General features: G+C 36.7%; 1 protein-coding gene across 3 annotated transcripts in view; it reads left to right on the forward strand.

The window, feature by feature from the left end:
- Nucleotides 1–21,632, forward strand: part of CARS1 (cysteinyl-tRNA synthetase 1) — a 32,794-nt gene extending 11,162 nt beyond the window's left edge. For all 3 annotated transcript variants that reach the window (XM_072337940.1, XM_072337938.1, XM_072337937.1), the window contains 17 exons: nt 283–432; nt 1,455–1,595; nt 2,321–2,409; nt 3,531–3,652; nt 5,409–5,521; nt 6,029–6,157; nt 6,476–6,605; nt 6,903–7,006; nt 8,039–8,136; nt 9,441–9,630; nt 10,132–10,200; nt 13,258–13,339; nt 16,538–16,618; nt 16,985–17,052; nt 18,411–18,470; nt 19,379–19,462; nt 20,479–21,632. In XM_072337940.1, coding sequence (XP_072194041.1) covers nt 283–432; nt 1,455–1,595; nt 2,321–2,409; nt 3,531–3,652; nt 5,409–5,521; nt 6,029–6,157; nt 6,476–6,605; nt 6,903–7,006; nt 8,039–8,136; nt 9,441–9,630; nt 10,132–10,200; nt 13,258–13,339; nt 16,538–16,618; nt 16,985–17,052; nt 18,411–18,470; nt 19,379–19,462; nt 20,479–20,613 — 1,845 coding nt within the window. In that variant the 3' untranslated portion in view covers nt 20,614–21,632. The remainder of the gene's footprint in view (nt 1–282; nt 433–1,454; nt 1,596–2,320; nt 2,410–3,530; nt 3,653–5,408; nt 5,522–6,028; nt 6,158–6,475; nt 6,606–6,902; nt 7,007–8,038; nt 8,137–9,440; nt 9,631–10,131; nt 10,201–13,257; nt 13,340–16,537; nt 16,619–16,984; nt 17,053–18,410; nt 18,471–19,378; nt 19,463–20,478) is intronic.
- Nucleotides 21,633–24,697: the final 3,065 nt, after the last annotated feature.

Below are 24,697 nucleotides of genomic sequence, written 5' to 3' on the forward strand. Positions count from 1 at the left end.
TACATAGAAAATGAAAATTATTAAAAACAGTAATTATGATTTGGTAATTTATAACTGTTTTGAAAAACTCAATTCAAACATGGAGCAGATTTTTACTCTAGTGAATATACGTTCACCTTTGTTTCTGATGAGAAATATATTTAGGTAGTCTAATAACAAAGCTGTAGGATAATTTATTATCACAAGCAAGGCATTACGTGGCTAAGTTAGTATGTTGTGTGTGGAATTTGGCCCAACTGCACTACAAGTTGCTTGTTTTTTTAAACCTTTTTTTGATTGTAGCTCTTTTCAGTTAAATTAAGTGAGACAACAGACCCAGATAAAAGGCAGATGTTGGAAAAAATTCAGAATGCAGTGAAGTCTGCCTTTGACCCTCTACAAGAAGCTGTGCAAGCAAATCTCCCTGCAGAAGAGATCAGCAGATGTCATGAGGTCAGTTTGAACTCCTTTTAGAATGATTTTTGTGACTATTATGGCTTTACAAATAATATTTTGCTTGTGGTAATTCCTGAAACAGTATAGAGGTTTACAAAAATAAGGATAGTGGGTCTAAGTACTTTCCAGTGCTTAGCATTCACTACAGTGATTCCTGAGTTCAGCTATATAGTTTTAGGATGCTGTTTTTTCCAGTGTTTGTTTTTGAATCCCCTCCTCTTGCTGTGATAGCAGCTCACTAGCTTTACTTTTCCAGAAAGGTTTTTTATTTTGCATCTATTTGAGATTTTCTCTTCGGTTGTTTTTTAGCTTGATGAAATTAGTTTCTCTAGATGTTGTACTACACACTGTTGCACAATCATATCTGACGTTCTGGTATTAGTTGGAGTTTTGCACGACTGCTTCCATCTCTGATCAGAAAATATACATAAAAAATAATTACATTTGGGAAAAGTTTTGTACTGAAAACTATTGTAATTAGTGACAGTAATCCTGTTGACTTCCTTGGGCTTCAGTACTGTTCCAGTAACAAGTCTGGCAGTAAAATAACTAGCTTTTAATAGTTGGCTTCCACATTCCTCTTTTCTTGCTTTCAGATTATTCCTTCTATACAATGCAGGAAGCATAAGGAATGTGCCCCCTTGCTGGCATATCTTAAAAAACCCCTTAACAAACAGAAAAAAAGCTACTGTTGAATCAGATGTCATTATAAAAGTATACTAACTGAACAGAAAGCAGCTAAAATTTACCCAGTTACACCTTCTGAGTTATAAGTTGTTGATTTTTTTATTTGTTTGTTTGTTTGATATCTCTTAGTATAAGACTGAGAAATGTATCCATGTTAGGATTCCAATTGTTAAACGTCTTTCACTGATATGCACCACGTAAATTTCATGTGCCTATTTAAGTGACTGATCAAAACAGATGCCATTATAACTAGCATTCCTTTCTCTGGTATTTTATCTGTACATATGAGGGACGATAAGATAAAAATGTGACTTGTAATTACTGTTTAATAGATACTATTGGAAGAAGCCAAAGATTTACTGTCTGACTGGCTGGACTCAAAATTTGGCAGCCAAGTGACTGACAATTCCATATTCTCAGAGCTCCCCAAATTCTGGGAAGGGGAATTTCACAAAGACATGGAAGCTCTCAACGTAAGTAAACAAACTCTTCTCTGTTTTAAAAGTGTATGTGCCATGCCTCATAATATTCAGAATACGGTTTACAGTACAAGTATCTAAATACCTATCAAAGACCTTGCATTTCAACCTTATACATTTTTTTTCCCTTTAATTTTTGATATGAATACATAGTTACAAAGTTAGCATGTACTTTGTTTCCAACCCAGTAATCTTAACACAACTGTGCATTTTACCAGTGCCAACTGAGATCTGGTGCATGTACTCCATCCCTCCTTGGTCTGAAATGGCCTTAAAATCATTAACTGATCCAGAAATTTCAGATATCCTGTTTGCTGCATGGAAGAGCCTTACCAACCTACTTATCACTGACTACATATTTTAGATTGTGTGGTAGCAATGGCAATCAAGAACAGATTTACAGGTGCAATACTATGTCATGTGTAGTAGATCAGAATAGCAAAGGTTTATTTATTTACTTCCAAACCAAAGTGGCATGCTGCCTGTTCTGCCAGAAGTGCAGCATCCTATCTCTTGCACTAGTGTGTTGATAACATGGCCTTAGGGACTGAGAAAAAAATCACCACAGCCGTTTGTTGCAGAGCAGAGAGCTTAAAGGAGGAATCTCAGATTCTGTTGCCTTTTAAGCAGGTCACTATATGAGTATATGACATATATGTTGTGTATATTTGTGTATATGTATTTATATATGTATAAAATGCTACTTTTTACTTTCTTAGGTCTTACCTCCAGATGTTTTAACGCGAGTTAGTGAATATGTGCCAGAAATTGTGGCATTTGTGAAAAAGATTGTGGATAATGGTTACGGGTAAGCTTGCTACTGAATGCATTTGTGTGTTTATACTGTATCAGAGCCAGAGTGATTGCCTTCAACACTCACTTTGAACTCTGTTATTGTATGAAATGGAGTTCTTTTCCAAAAGTAGCATTTCATCAAATAAAGACATTTCAGAGTTCTTTGTGTAAGACCTGCTGTATTTAACCTGATGAAAATTTGCTACTCTATTCTTGTAATTTTCAAAGGGACAAGTTAGATTATTACATTAAGATGGTGAGATCCTTTTTCCTTAAAATAAATAATCAAAGTCCAAATCACTTGGGCTGAGTTTAATTTACAGTCTTACAGCTTTGACTTATAGGGGCTTCAAAACTATGTCCCTGAGTGGATTGGTGGATATCAGTTGTAAATAACATAGATTAAAAAAACAAGACAGAGAACAACAAATTATTTTGAAATTAGAGTCTGCCGTTGTCTCATGCTTGAGAAAGCGGGACTAATCCTCTAGAAGTTCTTAAGTATCAGGATAGATTCCTGATTGAAAGTTTTGAATGTTCGTTCTCTTGTTGGCATCAGTTTTTCAGTGTGGATGTTTATATTGTGAAGAAAGCAAAGCTGTTGTTCAGGCTGCCATCAGTTGTCTTGCTTTTCTTGCTTTAAACCTACAATTTTCTTCACAAGAAATAAACAACAACAACAAAGTTGAAGATGATCTGTGTTGAACTATGAGCATTCATTGTGGTCCTAAAACTTTTTTCTCAGACTTCATATCACTCTTGCAGTAGAGAAAATCAGCAAAGCAAAGGGGGGACAAAATGGGCTCTGAAACAAATATGATTTTTATTATATTATTGCAAAACATTAAAAAGGAACAGGAATGTTGTATGTGTTTATTGGGACTGTTAATTTGGCATCTCACCTCTTTGAGAATTTAACAAAATTTTCTTCTGTGAATTTTATTCTGACATTTAGTGGCTTATCTGAAGTATTTATGAGAATGCCTTAAAACTTAGGTGAGACTTCAGCTCACTTTAGCACTGTGTGGTATGTGAATTCACTAGAGAAAGTAAGAAGGTTAGTGATTTTGAGTGTAAAGTTTACTAAAGTCTTGATAGAAAAGTAAGCTATATAATTATCTTTTAACTTTTCAGGTACGTGTCCAATGGATCTGTATACTTTGATACTGTGAAGTTTGATTCCAGTGAAAAACACTCCTATGCTAAATTGGTTCCTGAAGCTGTAGGTGATCAGAAAGCTCTTCAAGAGGGTGAAGGTAAAAAGGGGAAATAACGTTTACATAAGTTGCTCACCCGTTGATCTCTTCAAGTGATTTAACTGATGCAGAGATAAAACTTACAGTCCAAGTTAAATGTTTTGTTTACATGCTGCACTCCCTTTTCCTTAAAATTTCTTTTCCAAGGCTTTTTATCTGGTGTTTGCACTTTGCTGGGTTTTTATCTGGAAAGCATTGGGTTGTTTATTCTAGAATGACATTTATTGTTGTTATAATTTATTATATTATTTATTTATTGTTGTATAATATAACAGTATAGTTGGTGGAGTATAGCCCAGTTATGTGGCTGTTTATCTGATTCAAAGTAGGAGAAGCAAAGACTTGAAGCTAGGTCTTCCACATGCCAGGTGAAAACTCTCCTACCAGGCTGGGGCTATTTTATGACAAGTAGTTCTTGTTGTCATTTTTTTTCTTTCTCATTCCTCTCTAATACAGATAATTCTTTTTGTTTTGTAATCCTTGTTGTATTGAACTAAATCCAAATAGAGATCTCTTGACTAGAGTTATAGCAACAGATTAGCTTAAATAATGAGTTTTATTGAGCATTTTATCTACTCTTAATGTTGTACAGTCTTAGTAGAAATAATCCATAGCATGTATCATAAGTGTATTAAAACATGTTTTATGTTACACTTGTAGACAGAATTAAGATAGCTATCAATATCCAAAACCAAGTCATTTAATTACATGTGATGTTTTTCTTGGTTTAAACTCTGATAGCTGAGATTTCCCATGTGTACATGAAATAAAGATGCTAGCTTAAGCTACCATCTCAGTAGCAACATGAATGCATCATTGCCACCACGTAAACACACAATTATCTGTTTTTGCAGTGATAAATGTAACTGAGACCACACATAGGCTTAGATTGCTTGCAGCTTAGCTCGTTTGACTCATTTGAGATGATTACCCTGACAGAAGCTGCAACAGATGTAAATAGAGGGAATTAAAATACTCTTTGTGCTCAAAGTGCATAGCGAAAAGTATGCTGAAAGACTGAGATTGCAAGTATCTCAAGCTGTACGTCAGAACTGACAAGTGTATCTTTGAGTCTGGCTTTAGTCTCAAGTTCTTATGTGGCAAGTGGTATTGTTAACAGGAGACAGTTTTTGACAGTACTGCAGAAATGGTTAATTCTCTTGTTTTAAAGATGTTATAGCAAGACCACCAATCGAATGATCATAAGAAATAACAGCAACTAATACACACAGCTTCTGTGGTAACAACAAAACAATAACCTTGTAGATACTGAAGAATTACCAGTCATTCTGTGTGGCAACTGAGGCAGGGGATGCAGAAGATACCTAGGACTGCATTGTGTGTGTATTAAGGCAAATTAGTTAGTCAGGATTTTGGTACTTCTGACTTCAGAATGAATTGGTTTTCCAGTCTTATTTACCTATGAATATAGGATGTCTTTATTTCTACGTTTCATTTTCTACAGCTGGAACATTGGAATTGTGTCTGTAGAAATAATGCAGGTGAATGTCATGTCAAAACTTAGAAAGCAGAGCGACTGATACTTGTTGTCAGCTTTCCTATTAACTAAGTATTAATAAAGAAGCCATTAATAAAGAATTAACAAAGTTAATTATTTTCAAATTGAGTATTTTTTCTTTGTTTTTCTATTTTTTTTTTCATTAGTCTCACTCAGTATCAGTGAGGCCAAAAATCAATAATAATTGTGTTTAAATAAAATGTAAGTATTTACATATTTTTTTTTTTCTTTTGGAAGGTGACCTGAGTATCTCAGCTGATCGTCTATGTGAGAAGCATTCTCCAAATGATTTTGCTTTGTGGAAATCCTCCAAGCCAGGAGAGCCCTCATGGGACTCTCCATGGGGAAAGGTAAGGACATTACAACCAAGGCTCTACACCTTATTAAGTAGCATGTTTTATATTTAACTCATGGCCTCACTTCATATTAGTAATGTCTACATTTGGAGGATCTTGTATTCAGTTGTAAGTTCTGTTGCTGTAGTCATTCAGTTACTTAGAATGCAAATCTAGCTGCTTATTTAACGCTTTTCAGACAGAATTCAGCACACAGGCTTATGATGACTGTTATTGGTCAATCATTTATAATCTTTATCTCCAAAGATTTTTCAATTCTTATCTTTCTTCGTGATGAAAAATAAGAAGGATAATCAAGGCATCACAGATGTATACGCCATGTTTGATAATTAAGTCCAACAGTATATGTTTATAAAGCTGAGTCTTAGCTGTTTTGTTTTATCCTTTGATAGCACTGTATCTCATTTTCTCAGACATATAACTGCTAAGGGACAGACCAGTGAGATGGGTGGGAGAGGAAGAAAATTAACTGTTAGTCAGGTAATGTATTCATCTCCGCAGGGACGGCCAGGTTGGCACATTGAATGTTCTGCAATGGCTGGATCCATTCTAGGAGAGTCAATGGACATTCATGGAGGAGGGTTTGATCTCCGATTTCCTCACCATGATAATGAACTGGCACAATCTGAGGTGAGTGAGCTGTTTGTCACTGGCCTTTAGTTTCTGATAAATCTGTGTGCTTTGCTGTGATGGCAATCCATGCAAATCTATCCCCCCCTTTTTTTTTTCTTTCTGCTTTGTAGTTTAGTGATGTTTTTTTTTAAATTATTTTCTTTTTCTTTTAATATTTTAATTTTTATTATTTTTTAAAATTTGCATATATTTTGTATAACCATCCTGGTATTTTCCTCACTATCTTATTCCTAAATGATCATTGTTCATGGAATATGCGTATACAGTGTTAAGTCTGTTGGTTTTGTTTGTTATTTTGTTTGTTTTCCTCTGCAGGCATACTTTGAAAATGATAACTGGGTGCGATATTTTCTGCATACTGGCCACTTAACGATAGCTGGCTGTAAAATGTCCAAATCTTTGAAGAATTTTATCACTATAAAAGATGCACTGAAGAAGCATACAGGTGAAGCTTACTTTAGAATTCAAATGCTTTTCATGTAGTTTGAGTGATGTGTGGTAATTGAGCCTTATAATGAAGGTTCCAAAATTGGCTTAGTCTAAGTGTCTTTTTTTCTTCAGTAACTTTAGAATAGCTACTCTGGTTCTCATTGGTATTATCTGTACGGATAATATTGTTCTCCCTTTTTTGGTTGATGTATTAAGAATATTAATTGTCTTAGCCATGACAACATTGGAGACCATAAAAAATACTTTGACTTATTATTGTTATTTTTCTTGTTTATTTTAAAACTTCCAATAGCACGACAGTTACGATTGGCTTTCCTCATGCACTCTTGGAAGGATACACTGGATTATTCAAGTAATACCATGGAGTCGGCTATTCAGTATGAGAAGTTTATGAATGTATGTAAGCCTTCTGTTCCTCCTAGAGTTGTTTATACTTTGTGCTGCCATAACATATTTCAAGCAATAGAACCCAAGGTTGTATAGGCCTTGTACCCAGAAGGAATTTGCTTTCTGTGTTCATCAGGTGGATCTTATAGTATTTCTTTTGAACATTCAGGTGTTTCTATTGAACATTTAATCCATGTGAATACCACAGGCAATAACATTTCTTTGTAAATGGATGCTTTTTCCAAATTTTGACACGTGTGAGCATCTTGGCACTTAGACATAAGATTAGTTTCTTAGTTTAGCTTGCTTAAAGGACTCAGTCCGACAGACATTCTCATAACGTGTCTATCAGATCAGACATTACACACATACAGTTAAGGGGATATAGCCCCTTATATTGTTACCTTGTCTCCTCAACTAATACATCAAACTTCTGGCTTTATGCTTGATAGTTGTAATGTGAATGGCTGGGCACAGTTCTATTCCCTGTGTAGTTTGGAGCAGTGATTTAAACATACATTGCCTACAAGGAGGCTGTCCAGTGTTTTGAGATTGTTGATTTTGGTCTCCAGGTGAAGCTATTCTGCTTTTAACATAAAATGTTTGGCTTGCGTCACAAAATAAGTGAAAATGACTTTCCTCTAAACAGGATAACTGTAGGGGAAAAAAACCCAACCTTGCTATAAAGCCATTTCTATTCTTTGGTTTTCATTCCTAGCTACACCTGAAAATCTGCCATAAAAAGTGTTGTTTTCTAATTGTTTTCTGAATGGTATTGTATTTAAGCAATTTAACATCAGAGAGTATTGTGTTGTATCATGCAGCAGCAAAAACACAGAACTGAATTATGGTCTGACTGTGATTTACAGAGTTACTTGAAGATTGTGGGTTTCCCTGTTGTGACAGATGCTCAATAAATCCAGGCCAAAATAGTGTTAAAACTATAAGGTTTATAAGGCTAAGTAAGAAATAATCCATTTTTTCTTAGTAAATATTGATTCCGTACAATTTAAACAGAATTTCAAATATGTTCTTCTACAGGAGTTCTTTTTAAATGTGAAGGATATTCTTCGAGCTCCCACTGATGTGACAGGCCAGTTTCAGAAATGGGAAAATCAGGAAGCAGAGCTGAACAAAAAGTGAGTTGAGCATTCTTTCTTCTTCTGTGAGTAACCATATGTAGCTGCTTGTTTAATTTCTTTTTTCGTTGAATGACTTACATATGTGGCAGCTTTATGAAGAATTGATGAAGTTGTTAACTTCAGTTGCATTTATGTTAAGTACACTGGCATTGCTCATTGTCCTGTTTAACTACTTTGTTAGACAGTCGCCATTTCCTTCAGTATGTAAAAAACTGTCTTCTTATTTGAGAAGTGACTAATAATTTTGAATACGGTATTTACAGCCATAGAAATAATATTTTATGTGTTTCAGAGTGCAGTGACTAAACTGAGACAAACAGAATTTAAATGACTTGACTAACAGTACACAAAAACTACGGTGCCAGTATTTGAAAATGTGCTACTGAATGGAAAATGGGAGCGATAAGAGTATTGCAGTCTTTCACTTGTATAACAAATTGTCTGTACTGCTTATAGTGCTAACAAGTTCTCACGTGACTTCTTTTATGTATGAAATCTAAATAAAAGCCTCTTGCATTGCAGTACTGTATTTTTTCATAGTTCAGTTCTCTGTGGCGAAGAGAGAAGTTAAGTCCAAGTATAGAGGTTTCTGTTTAGTAACATCCTCTGAAAATTTCATTTTCAGCTTGGGTTTGGTAGTGATAATCAAGGGGAGGAAAGGAAATACAAAGTAACTGAGGGGTCAAAAGGAAGGGACAAAGAAGTAGGATAACAGCATAGATTGTAGGGATGGTTTTTTTGTCACCTTTATCCATCACTTCTTGTTTTTTCTCAGAAAAGGTGTTGTATGAAACAGTAGTATCTTTTGCATGACAAAACGGTACTTTATACACCATATTACTTATTTTGCCTATTTATAACCATTACAAATGTCTGCATTAATTTATTTCCTGTTGTTGCTTCGTTACAACTTTGTAACACTTGTTTTTGTGGCGTGTTAGCTTTTAAATTGGTGTTCCACATTAGAACAATGCTGAACAGAATCCTAAGCTGTTAAGTAGGGATAGGAAATCAATACCAAGTGCTAAATATGCAATTTGTACTGCTTTTAATAACAGATATTATAAGATCAGTTGCTGAAAATGCACTTGATGTAATTTATTTGGTTGGTTATTACCAATTAGGTTATTCTACCTGCCTCTGTCTACAGTAGCAAAACAGCTGCACTGTGATGTCTTTTTCTTGCTCATGCTTCAAACGTGAATTCTGACCACATTTAGGTCCTCTTTAACAGAAGTTCTTCAGAGTAGATTGTAGATATTTTTGACATAAATAGTAAAAAAAAGTGTTTTTCTTCTTAGTTTTTATGACAAGAAGGCAGCGATTCATGAAGCACTGTGTGACAATGTTGACACTCGCTCTGTCTTAGAAGAAATGCGTTCGTTAGTCAGTCAGTCAAACTCCTATATTGCTGCAAAGAAATCTGCCAGACAAATGCCAAACAGACTTCTTTTAGAAAACATCAGTTGCTATCTCACTCAAATGCTAAAGGTATGGTATAGCAAGAGGTAAAGTTGCTAATGCTCTGTGCAATTTTAACTGCTGTATTTTTCAGAGGTGTAGGGATCTGTACAGTTTTCATTTATCTTGCAGGAAACTAGAGATCTGCCACACTCTTGTCAATCGAAACAACCCTAAACTGTAGCACGTGCTGCAGCAGGAAGGATTTGGAGTCCTTTATGTTAAATCATAATTTCTGCTTATGTTCAGTGGTACAGAGCCCTTAATAGATGCATGGAAACTTAGAGAACGGAAGTCAAAATGTCAAATTTGGCAGCATTGTATCTAAATCTGAAAGCCAGTGCTTAATATGCTAAATCAATTAAAAAGCAAACTGTGATATACTATTAATAAAGCAGTAAAATGTGGGTTAAATGAACTAGGTGGCTTCAAAACACTAATATATGTGAGTTTGCTTAGTCTTCGTGTATCTATGACTTGATGCATACTATCTCTTCTTCTTTTTCCTTTTTTTGTTTTTCCCTTAATCAGATTTTTGGTGCCATAGAAGGTGATGACGCAATTGGTTTTCCTGTTGGAGGGAACAGTCAAAACCTAAATGTAAGTGAAGGAACAAAGTACACTACACAAAATTAATGTGTTCTTTTGAAAGCTAAAGTTAGTTAAAGTGATTGCATTTCTGATTTGTAGCTGGGTTACTTCAGATGCAAATATTACAAGTAGAAAAAATGTAATTAATTGGCATAGGAAGTAGGATTTTTCATTTATGAGACTTGCTTTTTTAATAGGTTTATTTGACTTAATGACAGACAAATTGTACAGCAACCAGAGGAAGAATTATCTTGTCTTCTGAATGATGAATCTGTTTAAGAAACCACATTAGCTGCAGACAGCACATGATATAGCATAAAGGCTCATTACAAGGATTTGTGTATTAAGTAGTTTCAAAAATACAATTATACTGATTAAAGCTCCTTGTGGTACACCAAAAACCAGCCTGGAGGCAGCTGGAGTTTCATGCTCATTTCAATCTCTTTTTCTGATCTCGTTTGTAGCCACAGTATTTATCTGGCTTTTGAAGGCTGTTTTTCTTTAGTCACCCAGCAGTACCACTATGATGCAGAATTTTCCTTGAAACATGTGGGAGATACTGATGAAAGTGCTGACGGGCCCTGTAATAACAGTAATGTTTCACAGGATGGGCAGGAGAAATAACTCCACGTGAAAAGCTATCAACTTTGCTCTCTCTCCTTATGATAAAACGTTGACATGAAAAATAGCAGGGGTTTGGCTCAGCATCTGATGCAGAGTAGCTCGTCTCATACCATCTGATGTTCAAAGTTGTGACCATTTGTTCTGTTCTTCCTTGGAAGGACTGATTAAAACATTTGTGATATGGCAAATACAAAACTAAATAAAAACATAAGCAGAAAAAAAAACTTTAATTCACCAAGGGAAGAGAAAAGCTTGCCTGCTGGTTGATAATTTGTTGCCATGTGCAATCATTTTCTTTTTGGGGATTTTTCTTATTAGGGGGGGTTTGAACCATGATTGCACACAGCAACAATAATTATTATGATTATCATCTGATAATTGCCTGTACAAATAGTTACATTGCTGTGTTGTGGAAATCTCCAATCATGATGTAAGATGCATAGTAAGGAAGATAGCCAGCATCAGTAGTGAATTAGTTAAAAATTACTTTGAATTTTAAAAGCAAAGCATCATCTTAACACCAACCCTTAAAGGAAAACAAAAATTAAACCTGTATTTGAGTGTCCATTTAGGCAGTGTTTATGGTAAGACAAGCTTTAGGGAAAGGATTGGCAATAGCTTAGAATGAGAAGCTGTGCCTTTTACTCTTTAGAAGTAATGTTGACAAGGTTAGTAGTAGAGTCAAAAGAATCTGGTATGGAAAGAGGATTTCAACGTCTGTTAGTAAACTACATACACGTACATATATATTTTAGTTCTTGTTGATTTTTTTTTTTTTTTTAATGCAATCAGTTCAAAGAAAACTAGCAGCCAGGTACCCAAAGCAGGTAATTTTGCTTTTGTAGTTGTCTCCTAAAACATTTCAGTCTCTAAGAATTATAATATGGAGAAGTACAATTTGAAAAATGTTTTGGCTCTTCCATTAAATGTTATGCCTTCATTCAGTCTGCCATGCAGATACTTACTTTTCTTAGTAAAAATTACCAGGTGAACATTGAAAGCTTCTCATTAAAACAGAAGGCTGTGGATCAGACCTGGTGTCTCTTTGTCCAAATTAAAGATGAAGGAATCAACAGATCTGAAAATGGTTATCTCCAAAAAAGGCACAACCTTCTTCAAAAGCTCTCAGTAAACAACTGGAGTAATTACCAAGGTTTAGTAATTTGTTTGAAAGGGGAAGAGATCTGAAGTCAGAAAACCTCAGGTTACATAGCCTCATTTTCCAGATGACTTAAGCACTGCTTTCAGGTTAGTTATTCTGGAAATAGCAATCTTTAATCCTTAGATTTCTTATTATATATAATAAAGTAATGATAGTGTGTGCTTTCCTGATGCCAACTCATTTGCATGTTGGGGTAATTTTAGTGTAGTGTAGTAGAGATGTGGCTGTAGCTCAGTTTCCAGAGTAGTAGAGATGTGGCTGTAGCTCAGTTTCCAGAGTCTCTTCTCCGCAAGACTTCTCAGGCTCTGGTAGTGAATGTGACCATGTAACATTCACATTTATAAAACATTTTATAAAAAGTTTTAAATGAGCCCCTCAGCTCCTATAACACATGGGTGCTTTTAGAGTATAACAGCCTCTGTGGACTGCTATGGTTGGAGAAACTCTTGAAAACTATAGAGGAAAGAAAATTCTGCTTTTACTTTATTTTCTGTCTCCCTCGCCATTCAAAGTAATTCAACTTTTACTATAAGCAGTCCCCTAGGTGCCCAGCTTCTCATCTTGGGATTCCAGAAACGCAATGGCAGACAGCACTGATATGTAGTTGGTTTTGTAATTGTCCACCGTGCTCACAGACTGCTTGCCGTTGTTATTTATCCCCACTGACTGCAGGATTCTCAGGATAACCTCTTGAGCTTTCATGACTAGCATTTATTTATACCTGAAATGGTTCGGCAGTAATCTCCCCCATGCTTTTTGTGGGGGAGGATGAAGTACAGGCAATGCACAGTATTGGAACTATAGAGCTAGGATATGCTAACATTTGAGGAACAGAGCTGTGTTCTAAATGCAAATAAGTCTTAGCATCATCTTCACCTGGTATTATTTGTGACGAGCAGTTTGACCTAAGACAGCACAAGACCTGAATGGACATACAACTGGGTGTAGCTCTGCAGCATGCTTTTGGCCACAGTTTTTATCTCTGTTGTACACTGTAGTTAGCTGGACTGTTAGCAAAACACTGTGGAACTGTTGTATCAGTAACTGCAAGGACAAGAAAAAGGGTTGGGGGGAGGAAATTCATTTTATTGGCACAAGAGAAAAATTGTCAGATAATACAAATTATTGTCCCTCCTTTGACATCAGTAGAGCAATGACATTTTTGATAGGAATAGAGCTACTTTAAGGGTCAATTTCCATCCAAAAGCTTGTAAATACGGGCTAGTTAAAAACTCATTTAAAACTATTGTTAGTTAATTGTAAAAATAATTATCCTGCAGATTGAATCTACAGTGATGCCATACCTACAAGTTCTTTCGGAGTTCAGAGAAGGAGTGAGACAAATTGCCAGAGAGAAAAAAGGTGAGAATTTACTTTTTCCTGCATTACTGCATATGAGACTCAAAGGATGCAAGAATCAGAATGGGCAGGGTAAGGAGGATCCATCTGCTACAGTTGCTTTGCTTAGAGAATAAAAGTAAAGCATCTTTAAATCAGAGTTACTTCGAATATTTACATCTGTGTTACCTATCTCTTTAATTTGGGAATCCCTTACAGGCCGCTAGGCTTGCTTTGTTTGAATTTTTGAAGAATCTAAAAGGTTAGGAATGAAGAGGAGTAGCTGTTGTTTCTCTAAGTAGAGTGCTCCTGCTTCCTATGTTTCAAAGTGGCCATCACCTGCCCCAGGGAGACTGCATCCTCTAAAAGTGTAGATTGCTACACACTAATGCAGTCTGTGTTTAAATAGCTTGAGATGTTCCTTCTTTGCTAGCACAGCTGATAATTCATTGCTCTCTTAAGCAAATTCTTCTAGAATTTTCCTAAAAATTGTTTTGGGCTTCCCCTCCAAGCTTTTGTGAAAAGTGTGTGTGTATCCTTGGTCTAAAATGTGACTTTTGACCTTTTACTATTTAACATAAACATGTGTTTTATTTTTTCTTTTCTTTCCTCTCTGATGGTTGAGCTAAGTTGGCTTTCCCTCGATAGCAGTAAGGTCTGAATATCGTGGAGCTGCTTGTAGATCATTTTTAAAGTATTTGGTACAAGGCTGCATACTGGCACTTGAGTTTCTTACTTGGAAGGTATTGATTTTTTTGCCTAAAATAAACTGGTGAGTTAGAACAGAGCTGGATCTGATTGCTATCTGGTTGGGATGCAGAGCGATGGTACAACTTTACAGTTTGATCAGAGGAGCTCCTTTCATTAAACTCTTGGATTATATAGAAGTTGGTTGGCCTGCACTGACATACTACTGGTTTGTTTCCCTGTGCCAATTAAATTCTTGCTTGTATGAATTGTTAATTACTGTAAAAGTTGTTCTGAGTAATGGCTGGGGATATCACCTCTATGTGGTTGTAAGTGAGAGGAGTTTCCCCTGCACAGACATGTGCTGGCAGAATATTGTTAAATATGAATTAACACGTTCAGTGTTGCCCTAAGTACTCTCAGAGGATGTTTCATCTGTAAAGGCTGCAGAGTAAAGCAAATGTCTTTGTCTGTATATATACAGCTTCTATGCCTGTGTGAAACATTTCACAGTGTACACATTTGTAAACCTCTATCAGTAAAAATCAAAATGTGCATACTTTTTGTCACCCAGAATGACTAGCATTCAAACATAATAATGAAATACGTTCTCTATGTTATGAGTGTACTAGTATTTAAAATGGAGACCTACAGTGATGATTTGCACGTGAATTTTGGCTTAATTTGTGTGTATATTTAACCCTGTTACTAGACAAAAGAAGGAAAACACTGCGTTCAAACTAAAAGGTAGAGAAATGCAGAAAACTTCTGCAAACGATGTCAATAATGGGTTGTTCAGAGCACCACTTGCTATCTCGTGCTCCCTGAGATTTTACTTAACTAACTGCACAGACTCCTATGTGCTTATCTCTGCAGTAGATCTGTGCTCTAGTGCAGCCCCTGATGCTGGGGAAGATTTCCTATTAGTAATGAATCGTTATTCTGCTGTTCAGGCAGGAACAAATCTCTGTAGCCATTGGTTGCTTGCCCTGTGACATCTTAAGTGATCTTAAAGATATCTGTGATTAAACTTTGCCTGCATCTTCATTTCCTACCATGGATGTTTGTGCTGTCTCACTCTTAAGGTGTTTCTAGGACACAGTGCAAAACCCTCTGCCCTCTCCCAAATGTATCACAACTCACTGGAACTGCAGCCAGATTTGTTCATTGCAACTAAGCCTCTATGAACATGGTTCACCGTGTGTAACTGTTCTTCATGCCCCGTCCCTGGAGGTGTTCAAGGCCAGGTTGAATGGGGCCCTGGGCAACCTGATCTAGTATACATGGAATTTTAGTGGCCCTGCAAAGAAGGAGAGTTGGAGCTTCATCATCCTTGAGGTCCCTTCCAACCCAGGCCATCCTGTGATAAGGAAAAATAATGACTTAGTTCATGACAAACTAAACAGCTCCTATAAAATGTAATATTTTTCCCCACACAGAGTCATTCTGCTGATTTCCCAGCAAGGAACACCGCCCTGCAATGGGAGTAGTAGGGCTGCTTTTTCCATTCTGTGATATTGGAATGGATGGTGCACAGTCCACTGTTCAGCTCTCTGAGGCTCTGAGAACTATGGAAGAGATGAAGGCAAAGGCCAGGAAATGCTAGTGGAATGTTGCTTTCCTGCCTCCTCTTCTTGAGTTCTTTTGCTAGGGAATAGAGAGCTTTGTGAAAGGTGTTCTTAAAGAGCCAGCTCTGCTCCACTCCTTTATCTCTGAAGACAGCTTTCCTGTCTTGTGAAGTGAGGAAATGCTTTATTTTGACAAGTTTGAATAAGGAAAATACTGAGAAAACTAGTTGGAAAAGGAAATATGGTTATGATGAATGTTGTGCAAGTCAGGCTCTGTCTTCTAACACAAGGCAAAAGGGGCATTTGGGGACATGAAAATGATGTTTCTTAACCCAAAAATTGACATAAAAATAAGAAATCAGAACTCAATGGAATTTAATGAGTTTGCTATACATTTTATGTGGGTATTAAAAGTAACTGGAATTATAACACTGTCTAAATATTTTGCATAGATTATTAAACATATACTGCAAAGAATGCGCAGCATCGGGTTACAGGACTAATGAACTGCAAGCCCACTCCAGTTGAGAAATTTCCATATTCCTTGTTATATGAATCTGTTCTATTCCAACAATGTAACTTTTTTCATCCTAAAAGTGGTGAGACAGAGAATTAACAGCACTGCTATATATTCATATATAAATACATACATATATACATAAATAAATTCATGAAAAAACTTTTTTACAGTGCTGAACTGAAACTCTCATGACAGTGTTCAGGACTAATAGGGGTATCTTGGAAGAAATTTATGAATTCAGAGTCCTTGCAGAAACATGCTTTCTGTAGCTAAAAGAAGAGAGAATGTACTTAAGAACACTCATTGCTTTAAAACAAAAGGCCCTTTTCTGGCCAGTGTGAGAGAGTGGCAATTTCTTAATTGCAGTTAATAAGCATGTGTCAGGATGGATGTGTACTTCCACCCAATAAATCATACTTCAGTGAAAGTATTTTTCATGTTCCATAGTAACTGAAGTGCTGCAGCTGAGCGATGCTCTTCGAGATGACATCCTTCCTGAACTTGGCGTTCGATTTGAAGATCATGAAGGTACCCAATTTAGTGACTTGCAACTCTGTAGATAGCTATTCTTATGGCATTGTTTTCTGAAGATGGGGGAAAACAAGCTATCAGTACTAGAATAGAATAATCCAGCATACTCAAGTACTTCAAACTGATTACTTAGTAGAATTCTAATGTATATGTATATTGTATGAATGCAATTTAGAGTATACGTAGAATAAAAATGTACAGCACAAATCTGTTTCTATAGTATCTAACTGCTTAGTCATTTTTAAGTAGTCATTCAGTTGTATTTTCATTCAGCTTGGAAAAATAAAGTTATCGCAGGTTAAATACATTTATTTTTGACGAATGAAGCACTGGAAAATCATTCATCTGTTTTTGCTTCTTCAGGACTTCCAACTGTGGTTAAACTAGTGGATAAAGACACGTTATTGAAAGAAAGAGAAGAAAAGAAAAAGGTTAATATTTTAAGCACTCTGTATCTTTCTTGCATTTAAAGTAATATATAAACTACATATACCTTTATATTTCCTGGTAATCTACAGGCCTAGTGATATGGAAAATTATATACTAAAATGGATACTGAAATTATAGTTGTGTTCAAGAAGGGGATTTTTAAAACAGTAGCTGCTAGAAAATTCTGCATGGGATATATTTAAATTTTGTTTATTTTTGTTTATAAATCTTAGTATAATTAAGGGATGTCGAATATTGCGTACATGCTGTCTTATCTCTCTGAAAGAATCATTTCAATGAGAAACTGATTCTGACTTCTTTCATCTGTACAAATGAAGGTGACGTTTTCAATAGAACCGGACTGCATTCATTTGCTATATGGAAACAAAATGCAGTGGGTAAATTATAATTGATATAGCATGGATCAGTGAGATATTCAGAGTATGGGATCAAGAATTCATATCTTGCTATATAATGAGGCCTAAATCATATACAAACTGTCCATATGGACGCTTTCCTGTTGGTACTTCCTAGCTTAATGTTTGACTTCGTAACATTTTGAAGTACCTCTTTATATATCTGTCTTCAGTTTTAACAGATATAGACTTCTATCATGGCAAGAAATTGTTGGAAGACTTCCAAACACTTCTCCTTCCCAGAGGACTTTTTGTTAAGAGAAAAACAATACAGAGTTTTGGCCATTTCCAGGTGTTTCCAGCCAAAAAAAAAAAAAAAAAAAGGAAAAAAGCATTTGAGGACAGTTTGTATGTAACTGTTGGGTGGAACCTGCAGCTAGAGTACATTTAATCTGAAAACAGTGTTGTGTTCAGTACTGGCAGAACCTTTGGAGATCTAATGTGTCTCTCCTAAGCAAATGCTAGATTTATTTTTAAAAGTATTTAAGTTGTCTAAATTGGGATAGCTGTTTCCCTAGGAATATCACAGGGTACAACTCCTTGAGAAGCTGTGGTTTCTTCACAGTTTGATGCAAGAGCTTAAAATATCAGGGAAATGTGGTCTTTTTAAAGTCATTTGCAAAACGGTTTTCCCTATGATATGGCAGGACCGTTTATTTTGCAGGTTTTTTAGTGTTTTTTTTTTCCACAGGTATGCACTTCACATGCAAAATACATTCTGAACAGTTAAAACTGGTTTAGCTGTGATTAAAAACAAATGAAATCAAAGTCCTACAGTGAGAAGTACCAGACAATCCTAATTACAAGGCACAGTGTTTTTGCTGTAGGTTACGCTGCCAGTTCTGTCTGTAATTGGATATCCAGGGAAGCTAGCTGGCTCGGATTTTATAGAAAACAACCAAATGAAGCAGTTACCTTTTACTCATTAACACTGCCTTTCACAGATTGAAGAAGAGAAGAAAAGGAAGAAAGAAGAAGCAGCCAGAAAAAAACAAGAGCAGGAAGTAAGTGTTCAGATTAAAATAATCTGATTTTGAAGAAAACTTTTAAGAGCAATAGTTAAATGCAAGAAAGACTGTACTGGAACAGAGGCTCTCTGCCCAGCCTTAACTGGGCCTCCATTTGATAACTTTTCTGTGCTTTCCTGATCAAAATTGATTTGGCTTGCAATTTATATTTGAATATTCATCTCCTTGATGGCTCCTTTGATAGAGCGGCCATCTTTGAAAACAAGACTGAAGAATGCAGAAATTTCTCAGACTTTGTAGCGTGTATTTCAGTCTGTAGACAGTATTACTTCCTTAATTAGCTTTTTTCATTCTTCCAGAAAATTGATTCCCTTGCATTGGTGTAAACTAGTTGGAAAGATTTCAAAGATGTGTTAACTCACAAATAATAGAAGTTCCATTTATTTTCAGTGCAATTACTTGCATCCTTATCCTGCTGTGACATGCTTAGAAACGTGTTCTTGCCAGCAAGAAACTGCTGATACAGGTTCCCTGTGTGGGAGGTCCTTGCTAAACATTCTTTACAAATAGCAGTATTCATTTTATGTTTACACTTAAAACACTAAGGAACCAAATAAGCAGAAAACAGGTGTATTTTTTAGAGCACACTGTTTAGAGTTGTTTCAGGTTCCTGCAATACAACTATTTTATAAAGTAGTTCTCTGTAAATGTAAAATATCAATTTATTTTTATTTTCCTGGACAAACACAGCTAAGATTTATTGAGTCATTCCTCAATGAAAGGTGCTTTTCCCATGATAAGCAATTGTGAATTGAAAGTTCTTTGATTTGCAAACTATGATCTACTTTTTCATTTGCACACGTTCAGGAATGGCTTTTTTAAAACATAGGTTGTCAGTAATTACTTATGATGCTAACACGGTTAATGCATGCTTTATATTACAGGCAGCAAAACTGGCAAAAATGAAGATTCCACCACATGAAATGTTTAAATCGGAACACGACAAATATTCCAAGTTTGATGAAAATGTAAGAAACTTTTCTTTCAATATGGAGTGCTTTTCCTTTCCCATCTGTACATATTTGATTATATGTCTACAAAGCTGATCTTGTTCCAAAACAGCTTGGGCAGTGCTATTAATGTAGGAGAGGGAGGAAAGGAGAGAAAGGGAAAGCAATGTATTAATTTTCTTGCACATACCTTGCATTGTGTAGCAAGACTGTCAAACTGTTAATCATCTCATGGGTATTTTCATTGCACGTTGGTCCTCTTTAGCCCTTCCATTACAAAGCAACACTGCAGATCTGTGCCTAGGAATATGCATTAGTTTACAGATCTGTTCCCTTGTTTGGAGGCAAGGATGACTCTTGTACAAAATCCCCAGCTCTGTCAGAGCCGATGGAAACTGCCACTGCTCTGCTCCCCTCCTCCATCCTGTGGTAAGGAGCTATACTGGTAACTTGGCTCTGGTTGCTCCTGTGAGAATAAAAGCCATTATTTGGAAAACAAAGCACTGTTTCTTCAGTGTTTGATCCTATTTCTGCCTGTCCTTTTCACCCATTCAAACTCAGGCCCTCGGGACAAGTAAGAATAAAGAGTGAAAGCACAGGAAAATGCGCACATAAGCCTGGGAGAAGATTGTAGAAACTGAATGCATTTTCTCCATTAAATACAGAAAACTCTTAAGGTTTTTGCTTTAAGCCTTGGAATTGATATGCTACCATCATGAAAAGTGGTATTTTAACCATCTCTTTATAGATTAGTTATCCTTCTCTTAACTATAACCATCTAGAAATTAGTGCTTAAGCTTCCCTTACTTGGTAGAGGCCAGAAAACAAACATCACCCTCTGTTCCTTCATTAACTTGGAAGGGAACATACACAAGTAGACTAAATTAACCAAGATGTACCTCCTTCTGAGAATTTGTCATTAATTGATGTTATCCTCCTATGTCAGGCAAACAGAGAACAGAATTCTCTAAGGAGCAAAAGCAGTCCAAAATGTATCCAAATGTATATATGTATATATGTATTTTATATTTTAGGGATTTCCCACACATGATACAGAAGGCAAAGAACTCAGCAAAGGACAAACTAAGAAGCTAAAGAAACTTTATGAAACCCAAGAAAAACTATACAAGGAATATCTACAAATGGTGCAGAATGGAAGTGCAAACTGACAACAATGGGACTTTGTTTTAGAAGGCAGGAGTTGGATCAGCATTGAAGACGTGAGCATATACTGATGCTCGTATTTCTGTTTACACTTTCTATTATGTGCAAAGTAAACCTCCTGTTTATGAGGACTAGCAATGTCATCTGGAAAGTCAATAAATATTCATTCATTAAAAAAAAAAAATCCTCCTAAGAAGTTTCCTCACAACAGTAGCAACAGGTTAAATGGTCGCCAGTTCTGTTTGAGCAGATGCTGCTCAGTCAGCAAATCCACAGGAGGATTCTTGTTTATTATAGTTGTCCAGAGTTTGGTTAATTTGTCCTGCATACTGATATCTACTACTCAGTTGTAGCCTGCATTCGCATATATGTCACAGTCAGCAAAACTTACTACTAAATGGAAGCTGAGTAATTTGTCCCACACTGAGAAAGTATTTTCCAGATGATTTTAGTAACTTTCCATAAGCAGGAAAAACTGGGTAGTTTCCACTATGATACTTCAGCTCCTGTTACTAAAAACTTTCCTAAGTATACCCAGAACACTTTGCACAGTAGAAGCTAACAGTCTCTTTGTTGCAAAAGGGAACAGATCATCATCTTTGTTTAACCTGCAATTGCAGACAAGTGGGTAAGTACAAGGCAAATATACCTGCGTTGGACATAGCCACTAGGCTATGTTCCTTTCCTTAATTAAAAGTTATAAATATACTCACTTTATCTTAATATATACCTTCTGAGATACCAAGATGAGCATATTTGGAGTAACGGAAAGGCCTAGTAGTTTTTTTCTTGTTTATCTGTATTTGCCTTGAAAACATACCTAATGTTGAGTTCAGTAAAGCACAGGCATCTTGTACATGGAAAATAAAATCTGTTATAAAGTACAAGTTGTATGTGACCATTGTTCAGTAAGGAAAAAAAATACAGCTTACCTTTATTTAACAGCCATCTCCTTAAAATATAGTTCACAGATGTTCTCCTTTAGCGTGATGTTACTAAGTTAATTAAAAAGCATTTTGCATTCAATATTCTGCTAATTTCTAATTAATTGTATAAATGCATGCTTAAAGTGGCCATTTAAAAGGCCAGACAGAGCCACGATGGCAATTTCTCCATTCTTTCATTCTGTGAACAAAAGAGGATCAGTTGCATTTTTACACCATTTTAAACCCCTTGGTATTTTCAGGCCGTTTCTTGTCAAGCTCCACTGTATTTTTTGTAAGGTAAGGTCTGGTTTGTGCACTACCTTATCTTCCTCCCAGTACATTCCCCAGGATGCCTGTGCACTGAGGATATCCATAATGAGATGGATTGTGCCTGGGCTTGCAGGCACAAGATGCTGCTTCTTGGCTGTACAGGTTTCCCCGATTCCAAGCTTCCTATAGCCCTAGACAGATTCCAGGACTACTTCTGCAAACTAGAGTAGGAATATTAACCCTGAATCATCTCGAACCACAGCATACACTTTGCTGCCTTCCTGAACAGTCTGTTCTGATGTTGCTACTCAAGGTGAAACGGTAGCAGTAATTTGCTTAGATTCCTTTTTGGTGATTGGAGTTGGCACTTGCTTACCAGAAACACAAAGCTACCTGGCACATGACCACAGAGGAAATTCATTAATCCACTGCTGTCATGGGCTCTTCATTTTCTTAAGATGCCTGTATTACCATCCTAGCCTGCACCCTCACTGTTTTTTTCTCCACCTGCTGTATTCATAGTAGAATCTCATCCAATTCCATGATTCATGCACTACATCAACGTAGAAGAATTCATTTACAATGCTGTTTTTCCTTCCCGGTTGCTTCACTTTGTTTCTGGGACAGCTCGTTGCATAGATCTTCAGAGTGCTTCAAGACTTAGTATTTCTTGAAAATTCGGTGTCCTCTTTCTTCCCACATGCACACAGTGCTTCCTTCCTAGATTCTTTTCATCCATAGTTACTCATGTCCCCGAAGCTTAAATAAGGTTCTCTACTGCATTTACTGCCTCATTAAGATTTTACTCTGACTGCAACAGTATTTAGCTGATGTGCTTCTTGCGTTTTGTTTGATTTTTGATTGTTGTTTTGAAGATTCTTTCCAGTCACCTCAGTGTATCGGAAATATCACTGCTGCTGAAATCATCTTTATTTTCTGGTACTGCAGAAACAGCATTCCTGTCTTTGTACTATCTCTGTACACAATCAAGTCTCTTAAAATCATCGGGATTCTTCTCACAGATATTGTAAGAATCAGAGACTTTGAAATCCTCTCCTGTTCGGGCTCACCTTCAGTTTCCTGGGTGATGCTTGTTCTTCCACACAGCTCCTTACTCTCCCTGTTTTGTATAGTGTCTTGCCATCTAATTCTTTTCAAAATTGCCCTTTCCTCTTCAATAAAACCCTCAAAATCTTCCCATACTTGAATACTTCTTCCCATATAAGAACTGTTTGTCCAGTTATGGTTTTTTTTTCTTCCTTGAATGTTTCAGCTGTCCTTGGAAAGTCAGCATTATCAGCAAGGAAAATATCTGCTTCATGGGGCTTTTCTATTTTTCCAGAAAAAAAAAATAATAAAAAAAATCACATGAACTGGCAACATGTTCAGTGAAGAAGCTGCTAAAATATTTTATTTCGATACACAAACAGGAGATGACTTCATTCTCACCAAAGAAAGTGAGAGCTTGGAGAACTATGGAGTTCCTTTTTCCAAAAGCAGCAAGATAATAAACAAAACGACCTTGGCCAGGAGTCAGAAAAACAGGCTTTGGAATTTGTAACCAAAAAATCAAATTCCATATCAGTTACTTTATCTCTGCAGCCTCAATACAGAACAAAATTACAGTACGCTGAAGGAAAGCTTGTTAGCAAACAAAGAATCCTCCAGGCTAAGATATGTGCCCATGAAGACAACCTTTCCAGCGTAGGTGTGCAGATTGATCCATGCAATCACTAAGATGCACAGCACAGTGCCTTTTCCCTGGCAATCTATCAAGGTGTCACTTAAGCAAATTCCATTGCAGTTCCTTAGCAAGGGTGACTTGGCAACCAGGAAAATGCAACAGCGATAGTCTGCATTCATTGTCCTGGTCACCTATCTCAGCCCAGAAAAGGGAAAGGACACGATCTTGTAGCCACCTGTCTTAACCAAGACTTTAAACTAATGAGTGCTTAATTACATTGAAGTTTCTCTCTTCGACCTTTTTATCCTAATGTTTGTGTTTGCTTTTCACTGCTCCAGGAAATCACCAATGTATTTTAAACGCGTGAAGAAGGAAATCTCTGCCGCATGCAATGTATCACTTCAGGTTCTTTTCCTACATTTTAAGCTATTTAAAACATCTCAGGGTAGCTTCAAAACAACTTTATTTCTTCCTTTGAGCAATTTCTGCTATGCAGATGTGGAATTTTTTAGTCTTCTCGGTGATTTCACAGGGCGATTTCTATGCAGGAACCCAGCACCACATGCATAGTACTCCTCCCTTGAGACAGAACAAATTCATTAAGAAGCACGTTAGCTACTGAGTATCAAGGCTTCTCTTGACAACGATCAAAGCTCTTCCTCAGCCTCCTGAAAAAATCGTTGATGAGTTTGGTCTCATCTCTCCAATTGGGTTGTAAATGTCTGATGTCTCGCCGAGCAAAAGCAGTTTCCATGAACAGCCACCCAAGAGCAGGAGAGGCGGACACTGTAATGCCAGTTAGAGCCCTCAGCCTAAGCAGGAGCACCTAGTGCATCCGTTCGGCAGTTCTGCCACACTCCCTGCGCTCAGTGTAGGCTCTCCAAGCTCTCGTTATGCTAGACCGCGTGTGAAAGCAAGCCGGTGTGATTCAGCAAATCTCTTTTTGCAGCTCTCTGCAGGGCAGCAGCACCTGACAGACAGCAAGATGACGGCACAGACTGTGCTTCACCCACAGCCTTATTAGTGCCTGCCACCAGGGCACGGCAGTCAGCACAGATCCCTCCTCACTGCTCGGGGGAGATGGATGCCTTTGGGGGGCACCGACACCCACGGACCTAAGGTGATGGACGTCTCCGGGAAAGACTTGTAGCGCTCCAACCTGCTTCAAGGCTTTAATTAGCAGTCCAAAAGAAATCTAATTCGTTTTTA

The sequence above is a fragment of the Excalfactoria chinensis genome, chromosome 5 (assembly GCF_039878825.1).
Source record: "Excalfactoria chinensis isolate bCotChi1 chromosome 5, bCotChi1.hap2, whole genome shotgun sequence".
Taxonomy (NCBI): Eukaryota; Metazoa; Chordata; class Aves; order Galliformes; family Phasianidae; genus Excalfactoria; species Excalfactoria chinensis.